This window comes from Amphimedon queenslandica, unplaced genomic scaffold, assembly GCF_000090795.2.
Source record: "Amphimedon queenslandica unplaced genomic scaffold, v1.1 AMPQUscaffold_13504, whole genome shotgun sequence".
Classification (NCBI taxonomy): Eukaryota; Metazoa; Porifera; class Demospongiae; order Haplosclerida; family Niphatidae; genus Amphimedon; species Amphimedon queenslandica.
This window is the reverse complement of record NW_003546260.1, coordinates 304,199-313,634: the sequence shown is the minus strand read 5'-3', so window position 1 is coordinate 313,634 and position 9,436 is coordinate 304,199. Positions and strand designations below refer to the sequence as shown.

At 35.4% G+C, this 9,436-nt stretch overlaps 2 protein-coding genes, 1 long non-coding RNA gene and 1 other non-coding gene across 5 annotated transcripts; 3 read left to right on the top strand and 1 right to left on the bottom strand.

The window, feature by feature from the left end:
- Nucleotides 1–24: 24 nt before the first annotated feature.
- Nucleotides 25–430, bottom strand: LOC109593822 (uncharacterized). 2 transcript variants are annotated; one of them, XR_002191167.1, is made up of 3 exons: nucleotides 412–430; nucleotides 181–294; nucleotides 25–136 (listed from the first exon to the last, which is right to left on the bottom strand). It is a non-coding gene; the product is annotated as an uncharacterized LOC109593822 (long non-coding RNA). The 2 variants fall into 2 exon arrangements; XR_002191166.1 differs by lacking the exon at nucleotides 412–430 and having other exon boundaries at nucleotides 181–403.
- Nucleotides 431–1,115: 685 nt separating this feature from the next.
- Nucleotides 1,116–3,761, top strand: LOC109593821 (MICOS complex subunit mic25a-like). The gene is made up of 7 exons (XM_020008929.1): nucleotides 1,116–1,227; nucleotides 1,272–1,335; nucleotides 3,153–3,199; nucleotides 3,251–3,316; nucleotides 3,356–3,426; nucleotides 3,472–3,616; nucleotides 3,662–3,761. Exons 1-7 carry the CDS (start codon nucleotides 1,159–1,161, stop codon nucleotides 3,689–3,691), a joined length of 492 nt encoding a protein of 163 aa, XP_019864488.1. The 5' UTR covers nucleotides 1,116–1,158; the 3' UTR covers nucleotides 3,692–3,761.
- A 309-nt stretch (nucleotides 3,762–4,070) lies between these two features.
- LOC100635473 (uncharacterized) lies at nucleotides 4,071–8,333 on the top strand. The gene is made up of 17 exons (XM_020008928.1): nucleotides 4,071–4,177; nucleotides 4,225–4,468; nucleotides 4,525–4,967; nucleotides 5,034–5,316; nucleotides 5,369–5,658; nucleotides 5,713–5,856; nucleotides 5,903–6,021; nucleotides 6,075–6,235; nucleotides 6,276–6,418; nucleotides 6,464–6,651; nucleotides 6,699–6,810; nucleotides 6,864–7,021; nucleotides 7,071–7,148; nucleotides 7,197–7,396; nucleotides 7,441–7,528; nucleotides 7,660–7,712; nucleotides 7,769–8,333. Exons 1-17 carry the CDS (start codon nucleotides 4,117–4,119, stop codon nucleotides 8,235–8,237), a joined length of 3,234 nt encoding a protein of 1,077 aa, XP_019864487.1. The 5' UTR covers nucleotides 4,071–4,116; the 3' UTR covers nucleotides 8,238–8,333.
- Trnai-gau (transfer RNA isoleucine (anticodon GAU)) lies at nucleotides 7,561–7,632 on the top strand. The gene has a single exon. It is a non-coding gene; the product is annotated as a tRNA-Ile (tRNA).
- Nucleotides 8,334–9,436: the final 1,103 nt, after the last annotated feature.

Below are 9,436 nucleotides of genomic sequence, written 5' to 3'. Positions count from 1 at the left end.
AAACACTCAAATGTAGAAAACACACTTAGTTGAAGTAGTTTTCACTGAGTGCCAGCATAGATAGTCGCCGGGCAGCAGGCTACACACTTACACAGCAGGCTACAGTGAGGTCCAGATTCCTCATACATCCAAGTAACTACACAAGCGTCATCATTGGAAGCAATTACAACAAAAACTAACCATTACAACTTTTTCAATAATCTCACTGGCCGGGTTTCTTGTCTTCAAGGACTTTCTCTTTAAATCGCCATCCTGTTAGGGCGGGGTCCTTTGAGATCACGTGAGGAAATGATCCTAGGAAAATTGATTGAAAAATCGATTACAAAATCGATGTATTAATGAGGCGATGCGCTTCGCGCATCGCAAACAATTTTCTTTAATGTTTATAAATCTTTTTTATTTTTGTCGCACTTGGCCTTCCATATCAGAGATAGTTTGAATCGTTCTGCAAAACAAGTGACTTTGATTAAACTATATTACGTAACTTACATTGAAATGTATGATGATTTGCAGTAAATAATGGCTCTTGAATACTAATGACATCAAAAAAAGTATTAAGTATTGCCGTTGCATTTACCTTGCAACACCAGGCCTTTACAAAATATGTAGTTGTAATATGTAATACAAAATATGTAGTTATCTATGGACAATCGCAGTACCCTCGCCTATACGCCTACGGCATGGGCAAGGGCAATGACAACCCAACTGCTTAGTACCCGCCTACGCGAGTCCAATGATGGCCCACCCTTTTACAATTACAAAAAAATTAGGCACCTTGTTTCCTTTGATTTTTGTTAATAACTAAATTATAACATATCTGTGCATGTGTAGTAGTTGACACTATTCATTCAGTACACAATACTACCGATATTGATACTCAAACTACTTGGTATGGGTATCGATTAAAAATTTCTTTGGTATCGTGATAGATATTAGGCTCACCCTAATATGGAAATATAATCAATCTAGATTACATGTATACATTATTTGTACATGCCCTCATTTTATAACACAAGTACATGTACTGTGTATACATGTTACAAAGGTGCATACTTACAGGGTGGCTGGTATCGCCCCACGTGGCCTGGCATGGTCCTCTAGCAGCGCAGCCACACCTGCTATAAAATAGAGAGCCGCACCTACTAGTAATTAGCCATCATGGGAGGTACACAGTCAGGTCCCCGGGTTCTTACTATTGAAACTGGACAAGGAGCAACTGATGTTACGGTAAGACATTATTCAATTAAAAGTTTAGTGTATTGCTATCATAGATTTCAGAAGATTTTGTTAACTATGTCACAGATCAAGAAACCTCTAATGGCAGCAATGACCTTGGTAAGTTGAATAAATGCATAATAAGGAATATTAATGTTTAATAGATGGTTTGGTTTAGCCTGAAATAGTAGAGGTGGGTGATACTGATTCCAAGTAGTCTGAGTATCAGCTGTACTGAGTAGTCAGCTACTGTGAATGTTCAAATAAGTTATAATTAGTTACCGTAGGGCTCCTTTTTTAGGGCTATAGGTTTCGTGGATTTTTATTTTGCAGATTTCATTTTTGCAAATTTATGCTGTCTGCCATCTTTTACAGTATTAATTTGATTTTCGCGGAAGTAATTTTAGTGAATTTTAAAGAAAATCGCGAAATCCGCGAAATTTACAGCTCTCGAAAAAAGGTGCCCTACAGTATTAATGAAAATCAAAGAAATCAGCCACCATTTTTAAATTATAAAAGGGTATGGCCATCATTATGACGTCAAAGTAGATGTAGTCAATACTCTACTCAATACCAGGATTGGGTGTTGGTATCAGAGGCCTGGTATCGGATATATGAGTACTTTGGTATCGTATCGCCCACCTCTATGAAATAGTATAGGTGCTTGTTGCTACCGTAATAATTTAATTTCCTGTTTGCTATTCAATATGAAATGCACAATGATCCCGCAAGTGTTCTTGCTCTTGGCCATGAAACTGTATATGTATTTTGAACAATTTTTAATTGACTCTATTGTTGTAATTGATTAGCTTTGCCATTTAAATTACCATACACTTCTTAATTTTTGAGGTGCATGAAAGATTGTTAAAAATTTATTTTTGCTGGTATAAAATTGTAATTGTGTTTGATTAAATTGAGACTTAAGCCTGAACAGAATGTAGCTGAAATTTTGTCAAAACTGAGTTGTGTCATAGTGTTCCAAATCAATACAAACTCATGAAAATGTTCTTAATCTACTTCAGTAGCCAGTAACCACTTCGCATTACATTATCATGTGTACATGCACCATACACATGTAGATAGAAGTGTGATAATCAAAGTGTCTCAGTATATTGCTCAGGTTCTTGCCAGCTTGTGATGCGTGCTGTTTAGCTTGCTCAGTAATCCATGGTATTTTGTCAGAAAAGTCTAGGAGACAGTTCTTGATTTTTATAATTATAGTTGCTCTGATGCTGTATATCTAGTTTTAACTGATTTCTATCAAATTTTTTATAAATTTTAGATGTGACTAGTGTATTGCTAATTGCTTGTAAGCTCATGAAGTATGCTGTGTAATTCACTTCGCACACATTGGGAGAAACCCTGGTGACAATACATGTATGTTAATACTTCTACTGCTGTTTTTTAAAGCAAGCAAGCTATGTGTATGTGTCTCTTTAAACATGAAAATAGTATTATTAATTGAAATTACTTTTACATTGAATAATTGTAATTCTGATTGAGTCAACCTTTACAAAAAGAGTTTAATTAAATGTGTAATTGTAATTGACCGCAGGTCTGGTGTTTGGTAAAGGAGGGGCTCAAATTAAATTTTTTTGAATTTGTTTTGAATCACAAAAGTAATTATAAAATATTTAATGCACCTCAAAAATAAAGACATGTGCAGTATGTTCTAGCTAACTCTTATGCTACATTTATGTTATCATTCCGAAATTAAATTGAGTTAAAAATGTAATACACAAGGTGTTTGTGTACAGTATAATGAAATACATGTACTTTTTGGTACATGTATCATGGATGTAAGAGTTCATTTTGCTATTTTGTGCCTTCTATTTATCTTAAAATTGCAAGCTGCAAAATTTAAAGGATGTGAAAAAATTGAATGTATTTTAATGCTTTAGTGAATATAATAATTATTTCTAACGTCTACATTGTAGGTAAAGATGAAACTATGATTGATCCGGCACCTAGAGCACAAGATGTGGTAACAATGGCATAATTATCATTATGTTTGTAATATGCTGAATTATTGTAGTTACGAGGCACTTCATCAGATGGTGACTCTAAATTGCAAGCTTTATATGAACAAGAGAGAATGAAAGTAAGTTGGATTTGTTGCACAAAATGATTATGCTAACAGAACAAAGAATATAAAAAATTGACTGATGAAGAGTTTGAATCAGCCGCTTCAAGAGTAAAGATTCAATTTAGGTAACATGTTCAGTAAATTCATTTTAATACTGCTAAAATGCATAGTGAGTCACAAGTGGGACAGTTAATCCCTGTATGTGAAGAACAGAAGGAAGCTGTCCTGTTTTGTTATAGCCATAATGCTAAAAGTACACTTAAGTGCTTGAGTGAAGTTAAAGAATATGCACAGTGTGTAAAAAAGGCACGCAAGGTAGAGTAACCATTTCATTTATTCTTTTCCTCAGTATAATTACAGGGCTTACTGGTACAAACTCTACCACATTAATAATTGTAATAGAATCATAGAATAGATCTACATGTATAAATCTTTGTTCATAAAATTTCATTTGACTTCAAAGTAGTTATTATAATAATTATTATTTATTTGAAATATTTTCTTCCCATGGTCGTGGTCCACGTTTATTTTCCCAATTATTGATGTCCAAAGACTCCATCAATTGTTCATACTCCTCTTCAACAACCACAACTTTTTTTGCTTTTTGAAAACTAAGAGTTTCCTCTGCAGTCAACATCCTGTTCTTTTCATCTCTTTTCTTTATTCTGATAGAAGTAAATTGCGTTAATCCGTAGGAACCTGCCACCAAAAAGAGAATCATTGGTAGACCAACTTTGAGAAAGCCATTCATTTTGGGGAGGGGTTTGTTGCTATGGACACCTAACACTAATGCAGCTCCACCCAGCCGATCTGCCATGGCGATGGAAGAGTCACATATTGTGTCCATAAATGTCATTCTGATCCAAGCTGAGTCAAGTTAGTTGATTCCTTCACAGTTAGTCATCATAATCCTCTTATTGCAGGCGGTAAACCTTTACCTTTCTATGAAACAACGCGAACCAATCGTCGTAAAAGAATCTACGAAGCAGTAAAACCTAAGAATTATTACCACCTCGAATATCAGCTACAACCCGGCGGAGCTAGCCCTATTTTTAGCACAGACATAGTCACGTATGGTATAGTGACTAAGGTATTCACTAATCAGGACGAAAGGCTGATTAGATCATGGTCAGAGGATGGCCTTGTGTACCATGGATGGAAACACAAGTATATAAATCCCCACAATCTTACTATTGCTTTGATAATAATTACAATTATTTTAGTCATAAAGTTACTCTGGATACAGATTCATTGCTTGAGTTGTACAGCCATACTTTTAGTGTTCGTCTCTGGAATTCGCCAGATAAAGTATCCGCTAGGGCTCGGTATGATCGTCCAAAAGCTTTCAGATTACCTCTGTCTAAACGAGATCCAAAGGACAACAAATTGCACTTCCCAGGAGTATATCATGATTTGTCTACCACATCGGTAAAAATTGCACGTCACCGAAGTCGAAGGTTGAGTGAACAAATTGATTTAGAAGGCATGGATGACTCAATGGAGTACTTGGCATCTCAAAAATCTCAAACGATGCCATCAATTATTGAGGAGATACACTTTGAAGAGAAGAATGATCCTATTAGCAACACTCAGTTTTCTCAAACTCAAATGAATGGTCCATCACAGTCTACTATGACTTCTGCATCTCTTACACCTGGGTTGAGAGGTAAGCACACTGTTATTATACATGTGTACATGTAGATCTATATTTTCATGATCATGCTTTCTACAGGTCTTTCAAAGCAACAGATTAAACTACTACAAGATGAACATAATGAAAGAGAGAGAATCAATAAAGAGGGTTTGGTTGTCATATCTATTAAGTTAGCTGACCTATTTGGTGGTGATCATTTAGCCAAAGCCACCTTAAAAGAGTGCAAAGGGGATTTGAAGTATTTTGAAGTTATTGTGAGTCTTGATTCACCACTAATGTCTGACAAGCAAAGAATGCTTCTTAATCCAATGACTATTACTATCAAAGATTGCACTCTTCCTCCTTTGAAAGAATGTGAAAAGTAAGTTAGTTATTTTTTATAGTTTAAAAATCTTGCTTATACATGTGTACAGGTCCAATGTTCATGTCAAGTATCAATTCTTTAATAAGCCAACCGTGACTACAGAAAGTATTCCATATTCTTGTGCTCTTGCTTGGAATTCGAGTAATGTATTATTGCTTGGAACAATTGTACCTGAACTCTTACTTGAATATCTTCGTGGACCTCCATTAATTTTTGAAATGCATGTACATGATACTGATAGCTCAGAAAATGATAAATTTAGCTCTAAGAAGCAACCAGAAGGTGCCATTTTTGGTCAACTTTTACATGACTTAACATTAGGAACTTGTAACTGCAACGGTAAGCCATCATTCTTCAGTATAATTCATTTCATTGTATGAACATTTTGTGCAGATGCAAATGATGAGAAAGAAGACAATAGAATTGTTCCAGGAGCTAAGTTTGACCTTAGTGCTTTACTTACAGGAGTAACTACAATGGAATTTACTTTACCAGTATTAAGCTCTGCGTCACACATGATGAAAGAATTTTCCAAATGTATGATACTGGTTATTTTTACTTTAAATGAACATATATATTGCAGCTAATATGGATTACATCAACTATGAGAGTCAGGTCACTGTCATCGTCCACTTGACTTTTCCTTTATCTTTTGCTCCATTGTCATTTCATCAAGATGACTTATTTTCACAAAGACCAATGGTATAGTGATGATGATTTGTTGATAAAGATAATGTTAAATTATATTCCTTTAGACACCTTTTGGTCGACTTGTTTTTATGGTGTCCACTGCAAATCCCCAGTTGGTTGAACGATTGGTAGCTCTCATAAGTGAGATCAATGCTTCTGAACTTAATCTATTAGATAAAACACCTTCTGAAAGAAATGCTATTCTCTCAACATTTAAATTAACTGAGTATGTGTCAATTGATGTACATTCTTCACCTTCTTTATAGGGAGCAAGTAAATAGCTCTCAATGTAATGTTATTACTGGGTTTCATTTAGAAGATACTGATAACCATATTTTTATGCTAGAAGGACTTCATGGTAAAGGAATTTTAAACATTTGGGAGTCAATTCCACATCAGTCTACACAAGGTACAATCTACTTATTTATAAATTTGTGGTCATTTTCAATTGCAGATGAGGTGGTAAAAGCATTTTATGATTCAGATTATAGCTTTTCAAAGCGCATATATGGAAAGCTTGATGTAGATCTTGTACATATTACACTTCCACAGTCACTGCAAGAAATTATGAAGGAACCAACAGTGTACCTTCATGACTCTATTCCCAGACTCTGCTTTATTGCACTACAAAATATTCATGACGTAAGTTAGATTAAATGCAATTATGCTCACTTTACAACTCATTTTAGCTAATATTTGCACAAGATTTTTGTTCCATAATAAGGAATGATATGTTTCCTTCATTTGACATGATCAGCAGCCTAAGTGTGTATTGCTTGCAACTTATACCAACAAAAACTGGTAGGAATTTTAGTTCATGTGCATACTAAATTTTATTTTGCTCTTGTTTAAAGAAATTTTGGAGGAGGAATCTCTAGCTACTGTTATCTCTGTATCTAAAAGTAAATCTAAAAGAAATTTTGATACATTAGACAATGTCAACTACAAATACGAAGACTTATTGGAGGAAAGAAAACAATTGCCAGAGCCAGATAAAATAACACATAACATAGTTTGTGCTTGAATCTTTCAGCTAATTATAGGAACATTTCTCTTTGTAGCTTAAAGTACAGCAAATGTCAGATGAAGTGAAGAAAACAAAGAAATTTCGTAAAAGATCAAGTAGTGAAGGGAATAAAGTATGTACTTCATTATTGGCCTCTGGCAATAAAATAATATGATTTTAGCAAACAGCTGTTTATAGCAGCCAAACTTATAATTCAGCTGTTTTAAACAAAGCTATGCTAAGACAAAGATTGAATCCTAAGAGTCGATACACTTACTGTCAGCACTATCACAGCATGACAGTTGAACCAGTTGATGTTGAAAAGGAGCTCCAGTTGTACTGGCAAAGAGGAAGCAGAAGTAAATGGATATCTGATCAAGAGTTAGTGTAATTTGGTCCTGCCTTGCATTAAGTCATGTAAATAGCTTTGTTTTTCCTGGTCCCAAGACCGCTTTACAAGATAATGCTCATCCAAAAGGACTTCATATTAGTAGAAGGGAAGAATTAAAACAGGTACAATAAAATTTTTCAGGGGCATCCACTGCGGTCCATTAGCTCAGTGGCAGAGCGTCGTGCTGATAACGCGAAGGTCGTGAGTTCGAGACTCACATGGACCACTTCTTTTTTTTCTTTTTTGTTTGTAGAAATTTTCTGATAATTTATTGCACAGTAATAAATTACAGCCAAGTGTGGATTGGTAAGCATAATATTGCTTAAATCAAAAGCACTTTTGTTAAAATTATTATTCTACAGGATGAAGTTTAGTTGGAACAACAGGGCACATGACTTTGACTGTTACACGCAGCCTCCAAAATATTTTGGATCACAATACCCTGCCACTATTCATCTAGCTGGAGAGTGTCGCAATACAGAAATGAAAAGCTTTAAGGAAAAGGAGCAAGAAAAATGGAGAGCAAAAATTGTAGTTGACAACATGCAATTTTACACACTTCGTCAAGGGATCAAGACAGAGCAAGGTCCTAGAGCAGCTTCTCAGCAAGACAAACTGAAAAGTTTGTTAAAAGATGATCCTGACATACCATCAGCCATTGCACCAACAGAGCATCTTCGAGTAGATACATTACCTGCACTAGCAACTATTAGAAGTAACGAAAGGGAAAAAGGTTTAATAGGCTACGTACCAGGAGATATTGCATTATGTAAGAGTTTAAAACATGACTGCAATGTAATACCAATATATAAACAATTACCTACACAATAAATAATTTTGTAGAAAATACATGTGCATGTTTTGCAATAAATAAAATAAATCACATAGTGACAATTATTTACAAAGATGTATTTACAAAAATTTAAACTTCATCATAACGAATAATCCCTCCATTTACATGTCGAAAATTAGTCACACATAAAAATGCAGTATGAGATTTGGGTACATATCCATATGTGCCTTGCTCCATGTGATATGCCCAAATCCAGTTTCTTTGAACAGTATTATTACCAGGATAAATATGCAGAATGTCTCCTTTATTTAAATGAAGATGATCCACTTCATTAGCACCTGGTATATAGCTCCTAACTACCTTCAGCACTATAGTCTGTGGACTACTGACGTTGTTTTGTGGTATAACATTAGGCCGGACACCACTAGCTGGAGAAAAACTGCTGTTTGAGTCAAGAGTTGCAGTTACATCAGCAGTAGATGATTTCTTGCTATGTAGTGTATTGAAAAGAGGCAAATGAGGTAAGCTATGTCGAGACTCATGTATACCAGCAGATTCATTGATGCCATTAATGGTCGGAAGTGTACAAATGGATGGACTCTCAATTCCACTAAAACTAAACCCATTTAAACGAGGAATAGACATAGAGTTCTCATACCAAAATTCATCAATAGTTTGTGACTGACTCCATACATCCATAATAACAGGTGACATGTGGTCTGTTTGAACAGCAACTTCAGTTCTTTGCAATGAAACCTCGGGCTCCTCTGGTCGCATAGTGTGAGTTTCAACTTCACGAGAAGTACATGTAGTTCTATTTATTTGATGAAGAGGTCGAGCTGGAATTGTGCACATTGGTGCCATAACAATGAGTTCCGTTTGTGTTCCAACGGTGTCAAGCCTTTCAGGAGCAGGATTATAACGAGCAAGAAGACATTTTGGTACCACACCCTCATCACCTGATGCTGAAATGATCCATGCCCATTCACTCTCGCCCATTTCTGTTACGATGACATATTCATTCTGACTCAGCGATACCTCTCCAGGTACAGTCTTATCATACTTTCCAGTTGACTTAAAAATACCAATTGGTTTATTATTGCAAGGTAAAAACACGTCATCAAATTGTGAAGCATGAGTAGTAGTAGTTCTCAGACCAGTTGTAGTATAGCTGGTTGTGTTGGTAAACGTGAGCTGATTGCTTTGCAAACCATTTGGACGAAGTGGTAAATTGCGT

What these genes read in the sequence shown, in the direction of transcription:
- LOC100635473 (XM_020008928.1), top strand. Translation starts at nt 4,117, where the DNA reads ATGGCGATGGAAGAGTCACATATTGTGTCCATAAATGTCATTCTGATC. An exon ending in TCTGATCCAAGCTGAGTCAA is followed by an intron (nt 4,178 to 4,224) that starts GTTAGTTGATTC and finishes CTCTTATTGCAG; the next exon opens with GCGGTAAACCTTTACCTTTC. An exon ending in ACTTATACCAACAAAAACTG is followed by an intron (nt 6,811 to 6,863) that starts GTAGGAATTTTA and finishes TCTTGTTTAAAG; the next exon opens with AAATTTTGGAGGAGGAATCT.
- LOC109593821 (XM_020008929.1), top strand. Translation starts at nt 1,159, where the DNA reads ATGGGAGGTACACAGTCAGGTCCCCGGGTTCTTACTATTGAAACTGGA. An exon ending in TAATGGCAGCAATGACCTTG is followed by an intron (nt 1,336 to 3,152) that starts GTAAGTTGAATA and finishes TCTACATTGTAG; the next exon opens with GTAAAGATGAAACTATGATT. An exon ending in GTGTAAAAAAGGCACGCAAG is followed by an intron (nt 3,617 to 3,661) that starts GTAGAGTAACCA and finishes GTATAATTACAG; the next exon opens with GGCTTACTGGTACAAACTCT.